Raw genomic sequence first — 23170 nt, 5'->3', positions numbered from 1 at the left:
TTTCAGTCTTAAAGTGAACTGGGACTATATTTCGGCGAGAAGCTAGAAAGTGAAAGTTCAAAAAGTTTCCCTGTGTTCATTTCACTGCAAACCAAGGCCATCAGCAGTTAGTTTAGACTCCTCGGGACTGGAAAATATCACCCAAGTTCGGGGAAATCGAGCCGAATTTTGTCAAAATCACGATGCTTGTCAGGCGGTCTCGCCTACTCTTTCAGTCTTAAAGTGAAATACGGTTGTATTTCGGCCCAGAAGCTCGAAACTGAGCGTTCAAAAAGTTTTCCTGCGTCCATTTCACTGCAAACCAAGGCCATCAGGAGTTAGTTTAGAGTCCCCGGGACTTGAAAATATCGCCAAAATTCTAGAAAATCGAGCGGAACTTGCTCAAAATCACGATGCGCGTAAGGCGGTCTCGCCTACTCTTTCAGTCTTAAAGTGAAGTGGGGCTATATTTCATCCCAGAAGCTCGAAGATAAGCGTTCAAAAAGTGTTACTGTGTTCATTTCACTGCAAACCAAGGCCATCAGGAGTTAGTTTAGACTCCTCGGGACTCGAAAATACGGCCCAACTTTGGGGAAATCGAGCCAAATTTTGTCAAAATCACGATGCACGTAAGGCGGTCTCGGCTACTCTTTTATTCTTAAAGTGAACTGGGGCTATATATCGGCCGAGAAGCTAGAAAGTGAAAGTTCAAAAAGTTTTGCTGTGTTCATTTCACTGCAAACCAAGGCAGTCAGGAGTTAGTTTAGACTCCTCGGGACTGGAAAATATCGCCCAAGTTCGGGGAAATCGAGCCGAATTTTGTTTAAAATCATGATGCGCGTAAGGCGGTCTCGGCTACTCTATCATTCTTAAAGTGAACTGGGGCTATATTTCGGCCCAGAAGCTAGAAAGTGAAAGTTCAAAAAGTTTTGCTGTGTCCATTTCACCGCAAACCAAGCCACATCAGCAGATTGTTTACAGTGTCCGGGACATCAAAATATCCCCCAAGTCCCGGGAAATCGAGCCGAAGTTTCTCAAAATCACGATGCGCGTAGAGCAGTCTCGGCTACTCTTTTAGTCTTAAAGTGACGTGGCTGTATATTTCGGCCCAGAAGCTCGAAAGTGAGCGTTCAAAAAGTTTTGCTCTCTCCATTTAACTGAAAACCAAGGCCATCATGAGTTAGTTTAGAGTCCGCGGGACTAAAAAATATCCCTTAAGTTCTGGCAACTCAAGCCGAAGTTGGTCAAAATCACGATGCGTCTAAGGCGGTCTCGGCTACTATTTCATTCTTAAAGTGAAGTGGGGCTATATTTCGGTCCAGAATTTCGAAAGTAATCGTTCAAAAAAATTTGCTGTGTCCATTTCACTTCAGACCAAGGCCATCAGGGGTTAGTTTAGAGTCCTTGGAACTTGAATATATCCCCGAGGTTGCGGGAAATCGAGCCGAAGTTGGTCAAAATCACGATGCGCGTAAGACGGTCTCGGCTACTCTTTCAGTCTTAAACTGAAGTGGGGCTATATTTCGGCTCAGAAGCCCGAAGGGGAGCGTTGAAAAAGTTTTGCTCTCTCCATTTCAATGCAAACCAAGGCAATCACGAGTTACTTTAGAGTCCCCGGTACCGGAAAATATTCTCCATTTCCCGGGTAATCGAGCCAAAGTTAGTAGTAATGGACGCTCATATGTGCGGTAACCAATCAGGAGCCGAGAAAGACAATAGGCTATTGTTTGGAGAAAAATGGACGCTATTGTTTTCCACATCCAAGATGGCCGCCACAAATTTCAGCCAATCAGGAGCCGAATTAAGAACAATGGATGCTATTGTTTTCCAATTCCAAGATGGCCGCCACAAATTTCAGCCAATCAGGAGCCGAATTAAGAATTCAAGATGGCGGCGCTCACGAAAGTCGGCCATGTTGTAAAACAGCCCACCAGCCTCGACGGAGGAGTGGGATCGGTCTCACGGATTTCCATGGCGACACACCGGTATCCAATTAGAGGAAAGAAATCAGAATGAGTTAAAAACAGTGGCTTCCCCAGTCCCCCTCTCTTAAGGAGAGCACTAAGCCCCGAGCGTGTCGATAAGTGGGGCACTCCCCGGGGGATGGTTACCCTGGTTCGTGGATGAAATCCCGACCGATCGGCAGTCCCGGGGTGGGTATCATCGAGGCGCCACCTCGACTCTTTGTGGCCGGGAACTATCTACCAAAAACTATGTACAAAAACTCAAAGTCCCGACCCTTCCCTAATCGAACTTTGTCCCGCGGGCTAAGCGATCCGTCCAAAGACGCGCCAGCTCGCTAGGGGTAAAACTATGTACAAAAAACTATTTACAAGGTGCCGGGGTGTTGCCGGACTTTGGAAAACAAAACCATTTACAATTCCAACAAGGTTTCAGCATTTTCCATGTCCACATAAACCCAGATGGTATGTATCCATAAGGATAGGACTTGAAGGTGTCCGGATCGACAACACGTTTGTCAAACACCAATCCATATCTTTTGGTGTGTGGACCCACTTTGAGCTGTTTGGTGGCCGGATGTCTGGTGAAGAAATTGGGATTGACGACGTCGATGTTTCTGCGTTCGTCAAGAGGATCCGTCAATTCATCTAGAAGGTTCTGGCGCATGATGTTGTAGTTAAGTTGTTGTTGACCACGAACATTTAGGGTGAACCCACGCACTTTGCAGCACACTTTACCATTTTTCGTCTTGTATCCATAATTCTTTGGTCCTGCTGAGGTGAAATCGATGATGTAATCGCCATCGTCCAATTCGTTGGTCATTTCACCTAGAAGGTCTCCCAGAGGAATGTTGGGCTGGCCAGGCTTCAACGAGAAAATGACAGAGTCAGTGTCGAAGTATAAGACTTGTTGTTGTAGCTGCTCTAGATAGGAGTACAACTTTAAACGGGCCCAACAGGTAGTGAAGGCAGCAATGAAAATGTTGACACGTCCGTTGTCCGGCTGGTTTTCTCTTAGATTCGAATAGACCACTTCCAAGGAATCTTGTGAACAAATGCGGACCGTATGAATGTCTGTGAAGGTGTTTGACACTAGAGCAAAGAGATGAGCGGGTGTGGTGACTGCCTCAGTGGTTTTCTTGTGAAGATTTTCGCCAAACTTGCCCCAAAAGGAATTTAGCATTAACTTTGCCGTAGCTTTACGCCCTGGATTTTTTTCGATGAGGAGAGGATCTAAGGTGATGCCTTCTTTGTCGAAGTAGTCACGGACGTATTGCTGTTTTTGTTCCTCAGTCTGCGCCCATCCAGGATACCCGGCTGATTCTTGTTTTATTTTTAACCACGTGTTGACATAGTCAGCAAAGAGCCCTTCTTGACGTTGTTCTTCTGGAAAATGCCAGACCTCGTGGATGTGTACGATGCGGTACCCGACCTCTACTGCTTTGACGAGTTCAGGGGTGCACCACGTACCCCTAAGAAGTCGTTCTTCTGGCGAGTGAGGACAACGATGAGATTTTTCCAAGAGGTCCTTGGTCATCTCCTCTTCCATGCAGGTTCTGCAAAGAGGTAATGTCAGTTTACCACGATGTCGGAAGGGCAAGACGGGATGATACAAATGATAGGGAGAAATCACATCTACTTTTGCTACACCAAAGTACGCATGAATGTCTTGGTTCCCCGGGTTGGTGATGATGATGGGATGACCAATGGGATACTGTTGTGTCTTGTTAACCCACGGGTACAAGGAGGTCACGTCCACGTATTTGATTTGTTCACCCTGGGTCTCGTTGGCCACATTATGGAGGCGAACGGCGTTGGTATGTCCCCCAAAGAAGGCATCTCTTGGATTAAGAGGTTCGACCATCTCGTACGATGCTAGGAACTGTTTGAGGTCTTCATTGCTTTTGACTTCACGATCCCAATCACATTCCCACATGATTTGAAGGTTGTACCCGTGCTGACGCAGAAGACGGTGTTTCTGTTGAGTGACTTCATACAATTCTTGGATGGTACGATCAGGATGGAATTTTGAATGTCGGTCACGATGATGGGGATGGCAACGAGGACAGCCGTGCCATAGACATCCGTGAAATTCATAGACAGTGTGAGTCTGTACATCAAGGCCATCTACCAGGAAGTGGAGCACTCTCTGTTCGCCGCCATTGCTCGCATTTTGAATGCGGTCTGCTTGAGGCTCGTCGTTAGGGGAAGAGGGACTGTGACGACGAAGAAGGTGTTCCTGCCATGCTAACCACTTGTACGCTTTTACGGATTGGTTGGAACGAGCTCCTTGCCATCCTTGCATGGGTTCTGTGGCTATGCTGTTGGGAGTCAGGAGTTTCTTCCGCCAGAACCGATTGCACGCAGACGCTATGGTTACACACTTCTCGATGGGGTCAAATTCGGCATGTTGCTGGAATTCTTTTCTGAACTTTTGACATCCGGCTTTTAGGAGTTTGACATCTGACTCACAGTAGGCTCTCATTTCTGTTTTAAGATTGAAGATATAGTTGTTTCTGACCTTCTCTGCGTACCACTGCTCAAATTGTGCCTTCTTTTTAGCCGACATGCCATCAGGATCATACATCTCAGCAGGAGGCATGGGTCCTTCATAGTCTTGATTTTCACGCGTGTTGAATTTGTGAGGAAGGAACCCTTTGACTAATTCTTGGATGCCAAAGGTAGAAGGGAAGTTAGCAAGAGGAAAGGGAAGGAAGCAGAGTGAATCTTTGAAGGTCAATCGGTCTGATTTGAAGGACAGCACTTTGGTGCCGACGATGATCTGATCCGTGACTTCCCGATGCTTCGCGTAGCAATGTTGCAACAGGAACATCCCGTCATATCCTTTGAGGTTATGGAAGACAGCAATCACGCTCCGATCGTCCCCGTCTTGATCAACAGCCAAAGATTCCAACCATTCAAAGAAAGGCTCTGTACAGTCTGCACCATAGAAGAATTCTATGTGGTCCTCTTCGTCGCTCTCAGCGCTAAGCAAGATGGGAGTTTGCACTCCCTCGTCGTCCACGGAGGCTTCATAGTCACAATAGACTTGGAGGGGTGGATCTCTCTGTACCCACACTCTGGTATCTGGATCTCCGGGATCGGGTTCTTCAAAATGACGCGTCCCCACTTCGTCGCGCGGCACCCGTTTCATTTTGGGATCATCCTCCTCTTCTGGAATGGTCTGGATGTAACATTGGTGAGAAGCGACGTGCACATGTTGTTCACAAATGGGGCATTCTCCCCAACCGCACTTGTGTTGTTTAGGTTTACTTCTAGATTTACCTGCATTCTCGACTTCATACGTCTTGCAACACTCGAGGCATTTTTTGTAGGTGAGACAGATAGAAGGAATATTTTTACTGCGACGATGAAGATGGTAAGAGTAACAGTCCTCACCAAAAAAGGATCGATGACACAGACGGCAAAGAGAAGAGGGTGAAAGGAATTTGCCCGGACCCAACGGTCGTTTAGCCTCTGTGAAATCCGGACAGTCCTTTCGATGACAAGATGGACACCATTTACCATCGCAGGGATGATGTGTAAAGTTGTCTTGATCGTACCCCCGATTACACTCATCACAGAAGTAACTCTTGGACAAAAAACCCGAGAACGAGTTACACCCATCGTAATGGTCATCTTCTTTGATGATACGAATGATCTTGTCCGATGGTGTGGGTCCCACGTAAACGAGCATGTGTGGTGGAGTGACCGATAAGACTTTTATTTGATATTCAGGGAGAACCGCTTGGAATTTTTGGAGTTCAGGAATGCCACATGGTCCCTCGGGTACCCCTGCCAACCGGTGGAGGGCCTTGGCTTCCCGCTGCTGGACAGGATAACCCTGTTTGAGATTATGGTAATGACGATCTCGGGTATTACCGTTTGCATCGATCAAGGCTTTCATAGTCACGATGGCCCGAGCACAACACAGTTCATCTTCGTTCTTGATGGTGATGCGGGAATGTTTGACAATCCCACGTACAACTGCACTGCTCGGTTTGTAGCGTTTGCCATGTCCACTACCAGGTGCAGGGGTGCGTATGAACGTTGTCTCCATCGTGAATGAGTCATCTGCTTCGAAGGCTTGATTAGAATTGAGTTTGTTGGCCAGGGCTTGAAGGTAGGTGTCTAATCGTTCCGACCCCTCTTCAAATTCACTCACGGTAAACGTCGTCGATTGAAAGGCATGGGTGAATGCATCTGATTGCATGGTGAAATGCAACGTGTGATGAGGTCTGACGGTAGGGTCAGCAACGATCTGGTCAGCAATGGAACGTCGTAAAGCCTCCGTGATCTCTCGTCCCAAGTCGTCAGTGGGATTGGCATCCCTGTGTTGCTGGATGCGTGCCTCAAAACGCTGTTTATTGAGAACGTTCCTCCAGTTTCGTCTAGCACTCACTGGGCGAAGCTCGAAGTCCAACAATGGTGTGGCACCTCCTCCAATCATTATCTCATCCTGAGAGTCAATGTCACTATCATCAAAGGGACGCTTGTTTGAGTAATATTCGTCCATGAGGACATCATTAGGGGGGTCAAAGATCCACTGATCGTCATCTTGTCTCTTGTTGGAGTAATATTCGTCCATGAGGACATCGTTAGACGGGTCAAAAACCCACTGATCGTCATCGTTATCCAAGTAGGCATCGTCGAAGAGTCGTTTAGTTCCTAAGGGAACTGGCTTACGCCCCAGGGATCTACTTCGACGAGGTGCGATGACCAGGGGAAACGATCGCCGAGGGGATAGAGATCGGCTCCGGCGTAAAACACGCTGATGTGGCTGTGAAGTGAACATGACTGTCTCACGACTAGCAATGAAAATGACTCAATGGTACACATGCACGACTTATCTTACTTAGATGATGTCATATCTGACCAATCATAACAAGATGTGACCAAATAAGGAAATGAGTATACACCAATCACCATCTAGTACTTTTACAAAGCACGCGGGAAACACGTTCATCCACGTATGTACTATCAAACATGTGAAACTATAGCATGTTGTAAAATTCTGTATCATAAACCGTGGGTACCACATTCAATAATAATAATAACATTAATGTTAAATAAAGGGTAACAAATCCCAGTAACTTACTTGTTTTGCCACAATATCTTCCATTACGAAAACAGATGTTAGCGCTCAATACACATCCGAGGAAGTAGAGTGAAGTAACGGGTCTCGGATGACACTTATATACCCTTCTATTCGCTCCAAAGCATCGTGGGACGGTGACCTCATCGGGAACCAATCCTAGACTTGCCCCAGTCCCTTCTCGGTTGAAGGGTTAAAATAGGGGTAAGGGGTACTCCCCTTTCCAAAGCATCGTGAGACCGTGACCTCATCGGGAACCAATCCTAGACTTGCCCCAGTCCCTTCTCGGTCGAATGGTTAAAATAGGGGTAAGGGGTACTCCCCTTTCCAAAGCATCGTGAGACCGTGACCTCATCGGGAACCAATCCTAGACTTGCCCCAGTCCCTTCTCGGTCGAATGGTTAAAATAGGGGTAAGGGGTACTCCCCTTTCCAAAGCATCGTGAGACCGTGACCTCATCGGGAACCAATCCTAGACTTGCCCCACTCCCTTCTTGACCAAGTGATAAAATAGGGGTAAGGGGGTACTCCCTCTTAGTCGCATGGGAAAGGGGTACCCCCGAAAGTCAATAATCACACAGAATTGAAAAAGAAAAAAACTATTTTTTTAATCACTCGTTTGCATGTTTTGCAATGAAACTTTTGTACCAATACCAAAAAGCATGACATTCACTGATAGGACAATGATGAACAGTGTCATCGGCATGAAAACCGCAACTGGGTAACAATTTCTCTTGGGGAATGATGTGTCTGAGTTTGTCGTATTTAGGACATCCTAAAGTTTCTAGATCGAGACAAGGAATGTTCAGTTTCATTAACAGATCTTTCTCCACATGGCCTCCCTTGTATCCCACCACTGTTCTCTCGCCATTAATGCAATCTTTGTACATCGAGTATATGTCCTTGATCAGTTCACTGAGGACTTCAGGTTTTTGGAAATATTCGGCCTTGAGGGGTTGATAGGTCAATCCATGTATCTTCCTTCTCACAAAATTCACAGTTCGTTTGTCTTTGTCGCTCAAGTTCTTGTACGGTACGGGGATGAAGAAAGCATGGCGCCCGTGTTCTCCGTTCCAAGTGTAATAAGCTAATTCTCTGACGTGAAATGTCTTGTTGAGAAAGAAACCTTCTAAATCCAAAATGAAGCAGAGTTCATCCTGTAACACCTCCATGTTTAAAAATGAATGAATGTTCACTTGCAAATGGGTCTTTATGAAATAGTTTGACCAATCAAAGCTTGCCACGTCACTTTACTCGTCCCAGATCCAATTCCTTTCAGAGGAGCCTAACAACCCCCATCGTCGCCTTTCCATGACATCATTAATCAATCCTCCGTTCCTCTTCCTTTCCTGCTGATACACGCGTTCTCGTTCCCGTTCCTCAAGATTTCCGTTTCTCATTTTCTCTGCATACTGACGTTCCCTCTCTTGCCCTTCAGCATACTTTCTCTTTCTTTTTTCTTCTCTTTCTCGAATTTCGGCCCTCTTCCTCCCGAAGTCTCTTTGCTGGGGTATGAACAACTCGTGGGGTCGTGGATACCCTTCTTGGATGCTACCCCCTTCCATCCAAGCTTTGGCTTTGCCTCGGGGTTCTTGATCCAACCATTGGAAGAAATCGCACCAACGTTTGGGACATTTTAGGTATAATCTGCCTGGATTTTTCTCTGACTGGGACAAGGACATGATCAATGGACGATGGCAGTAACACTTTATGATGTGTCCAGGTTTGGCCAGGTAGAAGTTGTGGAGTTGATGTTTGGCCGACTCTAAGTAATTCTCTACATTGTCCACACCGCAGCTGACAAAACAATTTTGGACGGGGCACTTGTAGTACTCCCAATGGCCGTACTGAGTGTTGGTCTCTTTCTTTTGTAAAGTATCGTTCGGATGCACAGGGCAAGAGTACAGGATCTCCGTGTTCCCTCGGATCGGTGGTGACGGATTTCTGAAGGTTTCTGTAGAGATTTGAGCAGTACTAGAAGGGTCTTGTTTCCACTGCTGTGCGAGTCCGTCCAAAAAGACGTCAGGGTCAAAGATTTCCCCTTCCTCTAGGACTTGCACTTCCACTATTTCCCCATTCTCTACAACAGGCGGAACTTCGTGAAACGTCTTTTCAATGTCTATGGAGTGAAAGGAGAAAAAAATAAAATGTCATAACCCAAAAAGCGTATTCTCTCTAAGCATGGTTTTGAGTATGTGAGTCACTATGCGCACACGTCAGGGTTTGAGTTCTTGTCGTCTCCAATAATGTCGTCGTTTTTGCTCCTTCTTTTGTTCTCTTCGTTTCAGTGCAAAAGGTGTGTTTCGTTTTGCACAATCTTCCTCCAAAGTTAAATCCAAGAAATGTGTTTTTTCGACAGATTTCCATTTGTGTAAAGGTTTCTGGCTTCCACTTTGAATAGGAAGGACACATTCCTTGATGACGAAGAAGATTGTTTCTTTAAAATACCCTTTAAGGGAGTGTCTTTCTTTAACCATTTATCCAAAGTGCGTTGACTGGTACCTTCGGGTTCCTGCTTGATCTTCTTGGTCTTTGGTTTCTTTTCTGCTTTCTCTTTCTTGACTACCCTCTTTCTCTTTTTGGTGGAAATCGGATAAGTAGCTGGTGAATATGGATTGCAAGAGTAATCTATCATGGCGTCTTCTTCTTTCTCTTGTTTTGGTAAGCACACACTTCCTTCACTCAACATGTAGCGAGTAGGAGATTCGTCTTCCATGTTTCTGGCAAGCTCGACTGACATAAGTTGTTCTGGCACTACCCTCAACTTGCGAATGATGTCAAGTGAGGGGTGAACGACTTATACCAGTGAGACAAACCAATCAGCGAATGCCACATATCATGACGTGATTTCGAATCTGACCAATCACATCACTTCATGACCATATTAGGAAGGGTGGCGTGATCCGACCTTTGACTTTCACGTGATTCAGTACTTTTCCAACGCGTGATTTTCGGATCTGACCATTCACATCACTTCATGACCATATTAGGAAGGGTGGCGTGATCCGACCTTTGACTTTCACGTGATGAGGGTGTGCGGTGTGATCTGTGCTCTGACTTTCACGTGATTCAGTACTTCTACCTTTGACGTCATTTGCAGATCTGACCAGTCACAAACACTTCTGAAGTGTATACAAAGAGGGCATAGTTCTTGTTTTTTCAGTTGATCAAGTGACTCAAGAACCACAGGACCAGCGACCCGTAATCATCATCATAATCTTCCACCCTTTGAAACCAAAACAATGTCTTATTACACTAATAGCAATGAAATCAAACTTCACGTGGATGCCATTTGTGAAGTGGACCTGCAACCCCTGGAAACCTTGGATCCAGAGTCACCCCCCGGAGATGTGATCCTCTTTGACATGTTGTTCTATAAACTGTTGGCAGATGATGAGTATTGGACAGAGACCCAATTGTTGACCCTGAGACCCGAATGGCAACAGCAAATCTTACCCCTGCTCAAGACGTGTCAACGCGAGGTGTTTCTCTTCACCTACGATTGGTTTCACGTTTACTACGTGAAAGAGAGGCAACACTTCATGGTGACCAGGGCGTCACCCCCAGTTTTGGACGTGGAGGGAACTTGTCTCTTGACCACCTCTCCTCTGAACTTCAACATGATAAGAGCCCTGAGCGAGCTCTTGGAACCCATTCGTTTCGGACAACAATTGGCCAATTGGACTCTGAGCAAACTGAACAAGAAAGTGAGTTTTGATGTGTGCTGTGATTACAAAGGTATGTGCGAAAAAAATGAAAGATCTAGCTATTTCACTCGATCAAGAGGTCACTCGGTGGAAGGATCGTTTCTTCTTCAATGCCATGGACGCCGAGGATGAAGATCTTTGCGAGTACTGTAAAGAAAGCATGAGGGATGCTTTTTATGTAAATAATGATAGTAACGATGCCTTGAACTGGCGACCTGGCCAAGGGAACTGTGTGTGGCGTAACTGTAGATATTACAAGCAAGATTGTATGGATTCCGAAACTATGTAAAATTATCTATAAGAAAGCGTAACGAGTCAATAAAGCAATCATTTTGAATCACCATGTCTGACGGTCAATATTGGTCTAGTCGACTTTATTGCTCGAGGATATGCGAAAGATGCGAGCGTATCGTTAACAAATATGGAAAGGATATAGTCCTTCCTACAGATCCCGTTGACGATCCCTTGAGAGAATTCGAAGTCGTTGATGTGAGTAAAAACGTATTTCGTTTCGTGGTCTTTATCTTGTGGTTGAAACATCAATCTCAGTCATTTGAGTGGTTTCTGACCATTCGTGAACGTTACCCAGACCTCTGGAGGCAATGTCTTTACAGACTGGCGGTGCTATGAAGAGTAAAAAGAAAAAGAAGAATCCCTATGCAACTCTGTTGACGACCTATCGAGATCCGACCTCTCCTGGTAGTTTGGGGGGTGTGGCTCGTTTCGCACGAGCTTAAAAATTACCCGTCAGAAAAGTTCGAGAGACATTGGAGCGCGATTTGGGTTATACCTTGCACAAACCCCGAAGACGACATTTTCCGACCCTCCCCGTGATGGTGTTTGGTATCGACGAACAATGGGTAGCAGATCTGATCGAAGTGATCAACATTGCCAAATCCAATCGTGGTTACAGATATCTGTTGACGGTGGTCGACGTGTTTTCCAAGTACGCCTGGGTTGAGCCCATCAAGACCAAGAGTGGTCAAGACGTGACGATCGCATTTGAGAAGATTTTGAAACGAAGTCAAGGTCGAAAACCTCAGAATCTTCAAACGGACGACGGCAAAGAATTTTACAACAAATACTTCCAAGCCTTGATCACACGGAAAAACATTCATCATTTCTCTACCAGTGGAGACACCAAAGCCAGCGTCGTGGAACGATTCAATCGTACCTTGAAAGAAAGAATGTATCGATATTTTACCATCAAGAATACGTTGACGTTCTTACCCGTGTTGCAGGACTTGGTCGTGGGCTACAATCGATCGTATCATCGCAGCATCAAGATGGCCACCGACAAAGTGACTGCAAGTAATCAAGAAGAAGTGTGGAACAACTTGTACGCCAAACGTTTGAACGCCAAGCATCTCAAGCCAAAGTTTAAAGTCAATGATCGCGTGAGACTCAATAAGAAGTTTAGAACCTTTAAGAAAGGCTACCTACCAGGCTGGACGGAAGAAGTGTTTATAGTACCCAGAGTCATCCCTGGAAGTGTGGTCACTTACAAAATCAAAGAGATGGATGACACACCTTTGGAAGGTACCTTTTATTCTCAAGACTTACAGAAAGTCACCGTATCGGACGACGATTTATATCGCGTGGAAAAAGTGCTGAAACGAAAAGGAAATAAATTGCTTGTACGTTGGAAAGGTTGGTCAGATAAATACGACAGTTGGATTGATAAGAAGGACGTGAAAAAGCTTTGAGGATGAATTGGGAGTTTTACATCACCTTGCCTAGTCACAGCAACCGCGCAGAGTTTGCACAGAACCAAAGCAATAATTTCAAGATTCGATTACCCCACCCCATCAGGTTGTAAGGGTCGAGTTGGAAAGTGGGATTGATTAGCATCTCGTTACCAGATGTGAAAGTGCATCTCCCCAAGTTGGTCGAAGGCAACGAAATCCTGTTTACCATGGACTGGATCATGAAATACCCTTCTGGTTCGTTAAAGTTTGGTAGAGCTCACTATGACCCTAACGATCTCCGAACCGTGGTTGAGTACATTGATGGTGTTGGTTTCATGAAAAGTATGGTGACATTTTTTGAGCAGCGGCGCATCTTGAATTACCAAGGACCCCATCTCGGTGGCAGCTATACAGCATCCGATGGAAAGAGAATGTACGTGAAATTTCGTTGGGATGGAGACGATCTACTGACGGATAACAAAGCGACACACGTACGCTCCAATGGCTCGCCTGCATTGAAGATCAATAAGATGTTGGCTTTAAAGATGGGATGGTTGAAGGAGAGAAGCCCTGAAAAATATGACTTGGGACCCAATTTACGTCAAGAGTTTTTTACCGACACGGTACCCAACTTAGAAACGATGACACACGATCTGAAAAACGATAGGGGTGAGCCTCTGTTTTGGTTGATAGCAGAAGACCTTTTTCATCTGAGCATTACTTGCGATTGGCGCTTCACGAATCTCAACAAAGCCTTTCAAAACGTGGTGGGTTCGACATCACGTTCCTTGTTCATCTATTCCGACGTGGGAGGAAGTTCAATGGTTGGAAATCAAGTCACGGATCTATTAAGAGAGGTCAATTACCGACGCACAGGGGATGGAAGTCACTATTTTGAACCGCTCCACGTTCAATATATTCCGTTGCGCAAGGCCCAGTTGGACATTATTGAGACGCAAGTGTCGGAGACAACGCGTGAACTGACCGAATTTGGTGAAGGAAACACGATTCTCACCCTTCACTTCAAACGAGCATGAAAGGTGGAAGTTTAACACGATTCAAACCTGACCCACAAGACGGAGGTGGCTTCGTTCAAGAACTGCTGAAAGCGAGTGTTATAGGAGGCCTGAAAGGGTTAAAAAGCGGTCGCGGCGTTCGAGATCGCATTCGAAAGGCGAAAGAGGGAGCAACACGGAGCGCTAAACAAGCGGTGAAACGTAAAGCTTACGAAGTCCTAGATAGAAACATCAAGCGGAAATTGAACGACATCTTCGGCGACTAATGAATCCCATCTACTCCAGAAGCTCGAGACTCGTCAAATCTAGAAAAGGGTTGTCAACGTCACGTCGTGAAGGGTTCTCAAAAAGCTCCAAACGTCAACGAAAGGTACAAAAAGGCGGATGGATTAGCCCTGAGGTCAGTAAACCTGTTGGCTACGATTGGGATCACATCTTAGCGAGAAGACAAAGAAGAAGAAGAAGAAGAGGAAGAAAATGACGGATACCTTGATGGACGGTGGGTTGTTACATCCGGGTTCCAAATCAGTCCTGAATCCTCCACTGAACCTGTTCACCGTTCCATCCACTGATCTCAGCATATCCAGTTATCGCATCGTACCCATTCAGACCTACACGACAGGCATCAACCCCGTGGAATTCCAAGTGGATCCTCAAGAAGATTACGTAGACCTCAGTCGAAGTTTCTTTGAGATTGAGTTGGCACTCAAACTGGCGAATGGTGATAACGTTGCGGAGGCCACGAGACTCTGGCCCACGAACAATTTGGCCCACACTTTGTTCAAGCAGATCAGTGTGAGACTCAATGGTACCTTGATCAGTCCTCAAACCGACACTTATCACTACAAAGCATACCTGGAAACATTGCTCAACTACAACAGAGATGATGGAGAAACCGTGCTAAAACCTCAAGGTTGGTACAATGCCCTTGATTTTCCAGCGCAATTGACTGTGCACAACACAAACACGGAAGGAGATGGGCATGAGGCTTTCCAAGCATTGCCCTCCAACCAACAAGCTTCAGTGCAACTCATGAAAGCAGAACAAGGCAATTACACGGATGGAAAACGACACGTGCTAAGGTTCACACCCCACTTCGAGGTGTTCCACTTGAACAAATTGTTGGTACCTGGCGTGCAGATTGGAATCCAGATGTACTTCAATTCTCCCAATTTGTTCTTGAATGGTGTGAACGTAGCTGGAAGACTGACACACGAAGAGGTGAAAGTGAGAATGTACCTGTGTCAAGTAAGGCTCAACCCCAGTGTCTACCGAGAGTTGATGACCAAAATGAACGTCAACAGAACCATAGTGGCTTACCCGACCGTAAGAAGTGAGATTAGGACCTTCAACATGCAAGGGAACCAGCAAAGATACGAGTGCAACAATTTATTTCAAGGCAGAATTCCTAACAGAGTCATCGTTGGACTCGTGCTTTCAGAAGCCTTCAATGGCACTGCGGCACGTGACCCATTCTGTTTTCAAAAGTTTGGTGTGAGTAACATCAGGCAACTGGTCAGAGGAGAAGAGTACCCTTACGAGACCCTGGAACTAGTGCACAACGACGGTACCCAAGATCTGAGAGGTTACTATCGGTTCTTACAAGCCACAGGATGTTTGTGCAAACATCAAGGTAACATGGTCAGAAGCGAAGACTGGGGTCAAGGCAAAAATTGCACACTGTTGGTATTTGACAATGCAGCCAACGGATGTTTGGACAGTCCGGTGTTGAACCCCAAGCAGTCAGGAGAGTTACAGATTGTGCTGAACTTTGGTGCCCCACCAGGTAACAACATCACAGTCATCTTGTACGGAGAGTTTGAGAACCTCTTGGAAATAGACAAGAACAAAGCCGTGTTGTACGACATTTACCAACGCTAATGGAGAAAGTACCCCTTAATAACGTACAACTGGATCATTTGGCGACAGCGGATGCCATCTTGAAACCCTACTTTTACGGGACGGTGGCTTGCGATCGATTACCTCGTCGACCGATCAAGAAAGAACCTCGTGGGTACATTGTAAACACAGATCCGCATGATAGACCGGGCCGACACTGGCTGGCGCTTTGGACCCATAGTGGGAATGTGTGCGAGGTGATGGACAGCTACGCCCTACCTTTAGAGTCTTACGGGACAACAGAACCCCTGCAAGACTGGTTAGAAAGTCAATTGAAACATGTCAATTACAATGGACAGTCTCTGCAATCGATTTACAGTAAAAGTTGTGGTGATTACGCCTTGTTCTATTTAAAAGACAGAGCGAGAGGTCAAAGCATGAACGAGTTCTTGAGGCGTTTCTCGAAACATAATTATGTAGACAATGATCACAAAGTAGGCCAGATGTTAAAGAAGTTGGTCGAGAAAGAGTTAGAATGGGATAAAGTGTGTAACGTGAAACATGACCAAGACACTTCTCGTTGCGGTGTGAGACATTTAGTGTAATGATTGTTGGTTTGACATTAAAATACGATTGAAAACGTGTTCTGTGTGATGATCTTGTAGTACAATGGTTAGTATTCTCGACTGTCACTTGATTCCTCGCGGGGTCAATTTTTCCATGTGGTAACAAAAGCTGCATGCCCATGCCCCTTTTGGTCATTTGGACTCATGGAACGACGCAAGGCTTTTCGATTTCATACCCCTTCCAGTCTGTTGGTGGTGGGTCCTTCAGGGTGTGGCAAGACGGTGTTCACCACCAAACTTTTACTGAATAACCTCGACTTGTTTCATACCCCACCCTCCCAAATACATTATTGCTACGGGGTGTGGCAAGACGGGTTTCAACCCATGAAAAAACAGGGGATTAAGTTTCACGAAGGCGTTCCTGACACAGATCAATTGAAAACGTGGTTTCCTAAAGGCGGATTACTCGTACTGGACGATCTAATGGCTGAAGGAGGAAACGATAAACGGGTGTTGGATCTGTTCACCAAACATTCTCACCATCAGAACGTCACAGTGCTCTACTTGTGCCAAGACATGTTTCAGCCAGGGAAATATGCCAAGGGTATTTCCAGAAACGCACACTACATCGTTGCCTTCAAGAATCCACGAGATCAATTAGGCATGAGAAATTTATTGTTACAGGCGTTTCCCACTCAATGGCAAGTTTTACAAGACACGTTTCAACGTTTGACAGAACGTCCGTTCGGATACATGGTCTTGGATTTACATCCTGGCAGTTTGGACGATCAAAGGATTCTCAGCCACCTTTTAAAGGACGAAGGATGTATGCGATGTCACAAATTCATCGAGACATCGTGATGAGTCCTTCCCAAGATTCAATCACTACCGTATCTCTAATGAACGGATTCAAGAAAAGCGCCCAGTTGGTAAACAAAGATTTGCTGTACCGATTGGATGGGTTGTTTTCCTTTTACCATCGTCAGTGGTGGTGTCATCGCCAGATGTTTTACCACTTTAAGTGGTGCCACGGTTGTTTGAATGCTTTGGCATTGATCATCGTGGCAGCAGGCATCATCGTAGGATCCGTCTTGGAAAATAGTCTCCTGATTGCCTGTTTATCCGCAGCTGGAACTGTGATTAAGGGGTGGAACGACTTCAAAAAGTTTTCGTTCAAAATCGACATGTGTCGTTTTGCCTACACCACTTACGACAAAGCTTTGATCGAATTGAGAACCTACGTGCGAGGACTTCCGATGGAGGAGTTTGACGGATTCTTGATCAAGATGCAAACCTTGGATGACACAATCACTGATTTCACACCCCCTGTATCTGACAAGTGCGTGCAAGAATACGAACAACGATTTCGCTACGACCACGTCGATAAAAGCGGGAGCACTGACGTGTGAGTGGTAGTATGTGTCATGAAGAGCAAACGAACAGTTCGTAGAAAACCAAGGGGACGAAGGAAGGCACAAAAAGGGGGATTGTTACCATTGGCAGCTCTCATTCCAGCTTTAGTAGCAGCAGGAAAGGCGGCGGCCCTAGGAGGAATCTCTGGTGCAGCTGGTTACGGTGTGAAAAAGGGTTTGGAAGCTGCTTCGCGTAAACGTCGACGATGAAAAATAAACCAAAGACCAAGAAAAGAAGTAAACAGCGGACCAAGAAAAGAAGTAAACAGCGGGGTGGAGCACTGGCACGACGTAAACATCGATTGGTAGACAAAATCGCCGAAGGAGCCAGTATGTTCTTATCGGGACCCTCACCTACCTTTGCTACGCTGGCATTGAAATTAGCGGGTCAGGCAGCAAAAGGAATCAGAGACAATGTGAATCGTTATAACAAGAGACAACGTGGTGGTGCACTAATTACTGTTCTCAAGAATGCAGCCAAGATCGGGTACAAGCTCGGAAAGGACAAACGGTAGAAGAGAATGGGTGTAAAGGGTATCACAGGCAGTTACAACAGACGTCCTGCACCTTGGGAAGTATGATTCGATTACGCAGACAACGCCCTTTCTTGGAGTCTATTCTCAAAGAGGCTAATCGGAACAGGAGACAGGAGATGTTAGAACATGCTAATGCAGATCAAATCAACGCCGTGAGCGAAATGGTTCTCAATCTACTACGAAACAGAATTCCCGTACACCCAATCACTATGGCGAAACTGCATCGCTATAAGACAACGCTACGCGAGGTGGGGAAACGCAGAAACTCAGTCAAGAGGCGAAGAGAACATCTCAAGGAACAAAAAGGTAGCGGATTCTGGCAAGGTTTGAACGGTGTGTTCCAAGCATGTCGATGTTAAACACCCGAGATGCCCACGGTTATCCACTGCAAGGTTACGACTTCGTCCCCAAACCCAAAGACACCTTGAGCGAATTGGTCAAGTTATTACAACAAGCCAACGAAAGAGTGGAACAATTGAAAGACAATGTGCAGTACTGGAAGAGGAAGTACGAAAACCTCAATCAAGAGTATTTAGCTTTTAAGTTTGAGGACTTGTGTGAAAGGTGTCATACTATCAGAGACACCACAGCACCCGGAGATACTATTACTCTGTGTGCGAATTGCAGTCGAGATAAAGACACAACAGCCCATTTGACGTTCAAACTCGAGAAGGAAGAGACTGAACTCCGTTACTGGCAAGACAGCTACGAAACGCTACTCCAACAACATTTCGAGAATGACAGAAGAAGTCATGATGGTACCCACGAAAGAGTTTGACCAATTGGTTCAGTATTACAAAGGAGAAATCACCGATAATGCCTTGTTAAACAAAGCAGGACGTTTGGCCGCCGAAAGTCACGTGATACTCCGCGATAAATCGATTCCAGATTCGATTGCCATCAAGAAAATTAAACCTCTAGCTCGTCAACGAGGTCGTTTAACCAAACGTATCAGACATATTGGTCCTTTGCCTAGCAATAGTGCTGATTTCGGCGAAGAGGAAGATGAGGAGGAAGGAGCCCTGGTGAAAGGTCCGTTGGAAACCATGTTCAAACAATTGATTAAGAACGCTTCTCTAGGTACGAAGACACCAAAGATCAAGGAAGAAGCTACACCGTCTACGTCAGGTGTTAAAAAGAGGCCACCCGCTTCTAAAACACCCATTCCTCCACCTGACTCGGAACTGGGAACGCTCCTACGAAAAGCCGACATTCTCCTGGGTAAAGACAAGCGCAAAGGCAAGGGCAAACGTAAAAACGAGGCCGAACGTTTAAAACCTACAAGTGGTTGGGAAGACTGGGCCAAAGGAAAGAAACTGAGAAGAAATCTAAAACACGATTATGACTCGTACTAGCAAGACCCGACGTAGTACACGCATCAAGACCCGACGACTTATTAAGCAACGCGGGAGTGGTGTCGACATTCAGAAATGGCTGGGCAAGACGGGAATCGAATTTCACTGGCCTGGGTACCAGTACATGGGACCTGGGACCAAATTGGCCAAGAGACTGAAACGGGGCGATCCAGGCATCAATCGTTTGGACAAGATCGCTAAACAACACGATATCGATTACAGTCACGCTAAGAATTTGCAAGACAAGTGGAAAGCGGATACAAAGATGATCAAGGCCATCGATAAGTTACCCGGTAGCAAAACAATGACGGAAAGGATTGTGAAGAGAATCATGCAGGCGAAGAAAAAGTTAAAGTTGTAATCAATTTCTCCCTTTGGAGTTCGTGTTATTCAAATAAACGTTATAAAGACTCAGACGCGTTGTGTTGATGCCTTGTTTTGTTTCTGTTTTGCTTTGATGCGTTAATGAAGAAAACACTTTTAGTCTGAATTAAATCTTGGTACCTGAAAATGTCCTTGGGTCTATAGTTATCATTTTACAAAATATGTGGATTTACCACGGGAGTAAAAGCTTTAAGTTAAAGCGATAACATCATTTGTTAACAGACAATTATTTTGAGTGTTTACGTACGTAAAACGAAAAGTATTTTGAACTTCAATTAACTTTAGTCCCTGTGTGGTTTGATTTCTTTGCTTTCTACAAAAAAAACAAACAAACAAACAAAGAGGTGCTAATTTTCTTTCATGCAAATTCAGCATTTCCAAGTTTCTCTCTTGGAGTTAAACAATGTCGTATAAGAGTCAACCGTCGCGCATCGCATCACTCTGCATCTTTGTATGTGTATAGAGCACCGTTTTATATAATGGCCGTCAGATTTGAAAACGATTACGTTATGCTCTCTCAAGAACGTGCGGAGCATATCAACGAGAGGCACGTGGATTTGGACAAGGAATTCGGAGCCTCCAAATTCCGGCGGTCCTTTAATCTCACGTCAACTCTGGCCTTTCTAACGCGGAAAACTTTCCTCGATAGTGACGATTACGAAATTATCGAGGAAGGCTACAAGGTAGGTCATGGGTACTATTACATGTACGTCTTCAATATGAAGAAAGTGATCGGAGTCTGTCCGTGGGGTTTTCCTACGAACGAGATTTGCGTGTACTTCTCTTGGAAGGTGGCGTACGGAGATAAATTCCGCATCATTACGGCGTATCCGTTTTCCCGTACGTATCACGTCTTCTTGAAGCGGAGAAAGTTAGGTATGCCGGCCTTCTAAAATCCTAGATACTTTATGTAAGTAAAAATCAAATTTATTTTTGATACAACTTTGCATGTTAGGATGACTTTGAACGGCAGGCCTGTAATTTTTGGCTAATGCTTCGATGGTCTAGTGGTTAAGTGGTTATTTATTTTTATTTTTCTTATACATAGTGTAAATAGTTTTACCCCTAGCGAACTGGCGCGTCTTTGGACGGATCGCTTAGCCCGCGGGACAAAGTTCGATTAGGGAAGGGTCGGGACTTTGAGTTTTTGTACATAGTTTTTGGTAGATAGTTCCCGGCCACAAAGAGTCGAGGTGGCGCCTCGATGATACCCACCCCGGGACTGCCGATCGGTCCGGGATTTCATCCCCGAGCCAGGGTAACCAACCCTCGGGGAGTGCCCCACTTATCGACACGATCGGGGTTTAGTGCTCTCCTTAAGAGAGGGGGCCTGGGGAAGCCACTGTTTTTAATTCACTCTGATTTCTTTCCTCTGATTGGATACCGGTGTGTCGCCATGGAAATCCGTGAGACCGATCCCAGTCCTCCGTCGAGGCTGGTGGGCTGTTTTACAACATGGCCGACTTTCGTGAGCGCCGCCATCTTGAATTCTTAATTCGGCTCCTGATTGGCTGAAATTTGTGGCGGCCATCTTGGATGTGGAAAACAATAGCGTCCATTGTTCTCCAAACAATAGCCTATTGTCTTTCTCGGCTCCTGATTGGTTACCGCACATATGAGCGTCCATTACTACTAAAGTTGGTCAAAATCACGATGCGCGTAAGGCGGTCTCGGCTATTCTTTCATTCTTAAAGTGAACTCGGGCTATATTTCGGCCCAGAAGCTAGAAAGTGAAAGTTCACAAAGTTTTGCTGTGTCCATTTCACTGCGAACCAAGCCACATCAGGAGATAGTTTACAATCTCCGGGACATCAAAATATCCCCCAAGTCCCGGGAAATCGAGCCGAAGTTTCTCAAAATCACGATGCGCGTAATACAGTCTAGGCTACTCTTTTAGTCTTAAAGTGACGTGGCTGTATATTTCGGCCCAGAAGCTCGAAAGTGAGCGTTCAAAAAGTTTTGCTCTCTCAATTTAACTGAAAACCAAGGCCATCATGAGCTAGTTTAGAGTCCACGGCACTGGAAAATATCCCTTAAGTTCTGGCAACTCAAGCCGAAGTTGGTCAAAATCACGATGCGTCTAAGGCGGTCTCGGCTACTATTTCAGTCTTAAAGTGAAGTGGGGCTATATTTCGGTCCAGAATTTCGAAAGTAAGCGTTCAAAAAAAATTGCTGTGTCCATTTCACTGCAGACCAAGGCCATCAGGGGTTAGTTTAGAGTCCTTGAGACTTGAATATATACCCAGAGTTTCGGGAAATCGAGCCGAAGTTTGTCAAAATCACGATGCGCGTAAAGCAGTCTCGGCTACTCTTTTAGTCTTAAAGTGACGTGGCTGTATATTTCGGCCCAGAAGCTCGAAAGTGAGCGTTCAAAAAGTTATGCTGTCCCCATTTCACTGCAAAGCAAGGCCCTCAGGAAGTAGTTTACAGTGCCCGGAACTCGAAAATATCCCCCAAGTTCCGCGAAATCGAGACGAAGTTGGTAAACATAACGATTCGCGTAAGGCGGTCTCGGCTACTCTTTCAGTCTTAAAGTGAAGTAGGGCTATATTTCGGTCCAGAAGCTCGAAAGTGAGCGTTCAAAAAGTTTTCCTCTCTAAATTTCACTGAAAACCAAGGCCATCATGAGTTAGTCCCCGGGACTGGAAAATATCTTTTAAGTTCTGGCAACGCAAGCCGAAGTTGGTCACAATCACGATGCGCCTAAGGCGGCCTCGGCTACTGTTTCAGTCTTAAGGTAAAGTGCGGCTATATTTTGGCCCACAAGCTCGAAAGTGAGCGTTCAAAAAGTTTTGCTGTGTCCATTTCACTGCAAAACAAGGCCATAAGGACTTAGTTTAGCGTCCAAGGGACTGGAAAATGTTCCCCAAGTTCCGGGAGATCCACCCGAAGTTTGTCAAAATCACAATGCGCGTAAAGTGGTCTCGGTTACTCTTTAAGTCTTAAAGTAAAGTGGGGCTTTATTTCGGCCAGGAAGCTCAAAGGTGAGCGTTCAAAAACTTTTGCTCTGTCCATTTCACCGCAAACCAAGGCCATCAGGAGTTAGTTTAGAGTTCCTGGGACTGGAAAATATCCCCCAAGTTCCGGAATATCGACCCGAAGTTTGTCAAACTCACGATGCGAGCAAGGCGGTCTCGGCTACTTTTTCAGTCTTAAGTGATGTGCGGTTATATTTCGGTCCAGAATCTCGAAAGTGTACTTTCAAAAAATTGTGCTGTGTCCATTTCAATGCAAACCAAGGCCATCAGGAGTTAGTTTAGAGTCCCCGGGACTGGAAAATATCCCCCAAGTCCCGGGAATTGGAGCCGAAGTTGATCAAATTCATGATGCGCGTAACGTGGTCTCGACTACTGTTTCAGTCTTGAAGTCAAATGTGCCTATATTTCGGCCCAAAAGCTAGAAAGTGAGCGTTCAAAAAGTTTTCCTGTGTCCCTTTCACTTCAAAACAGGGCCATCAGGACTTAGTTTAGCGTCCAAGGGACTGGAAAATATCCCCTAAGTTCCGCGAAATCCATTCGAAGTTCGTCAAAATTACGATATACGTAAGGCGGTTTCGGCTACTCTTTCAGTCTTAAAGTAAAGTCGGGCTATATTTCTCTCCAGGAGCTCGAAAGTGAGCGTTCAAAAAGTTTT

The 23170-nt window shown here is 45.5% G+C and overlaps 2 protein-coding genes and 2 pseudogenes across 2 annotated transcripts; all 4 read left to right on the top strand.

The window, feature by feature from the left end:
• Positions 1 to 11052: 11052 nt before the first annotated feature.
• Positions 11053 to 12447, top strand: LOC149119032 (uncharacterized; annotated as a pseudogene).
• Positions 12448 to 13821: 1374 nt separating this feature from the next.
• LOC149119031 (uncharacterized protein F54H12.2-like) lies at positions 13822 to 15747 on the top strand (annotated as a pseudogene).
• A 298-nt stretch (positions 15748 to 16045) lies between these two features.
• LOC149119030 (uncharacterized) lies at positions 16046 to 16711 on the top strand. Its single transcript, XM_089276127.1, has one exon. It carries the CDS (start codon positions 16055 to 16057, stop codon positions 16709 to 16711), a length of 657 nt encoding a protein of 218 aa, XP_089132253.1. The 5' UTR covers positions 16046 to 16054.
• Positions 16712 to 16749: 38 nt separating this feature from the next.
• LOC149119029 (uncharacterized) lies at positions 16750 to 17504 on the top strand. Its single transcript, XM_089276132.1, has one exon. The coding sequence runs from the start codon at positions 16750 to 16752 to the stop codon at positions 17257 to 17259; it is 510 nt and encodes a 169-aa protein (XP_089132258.1). The 3' UTR covers positions 17260 to 17504.
• Positions 17505 to 23170: the final 5666 nt, after the last annotated feature.

Source organism: Orbicella faveolata, unplaced genomic scaffold (assembly GCF_042242905.1).
Source record: "Orbicella faveolata isolate gen_17 unplaced genomic scaffold, um_ofav_v1 contig_1, whole genome shotgun sequence".
Classification (NCBI taxonomy): Eukaryota; Metazoa; Cnidaria; class Anthozoa; order Scleractinia; family Merulinidae; genus Orbicella; species Orbicella faveolata.
Note: the sequence above shows the minus strand (reverse complement) of the source record. Positions and strands in the feature narration are given on the sequence as shown.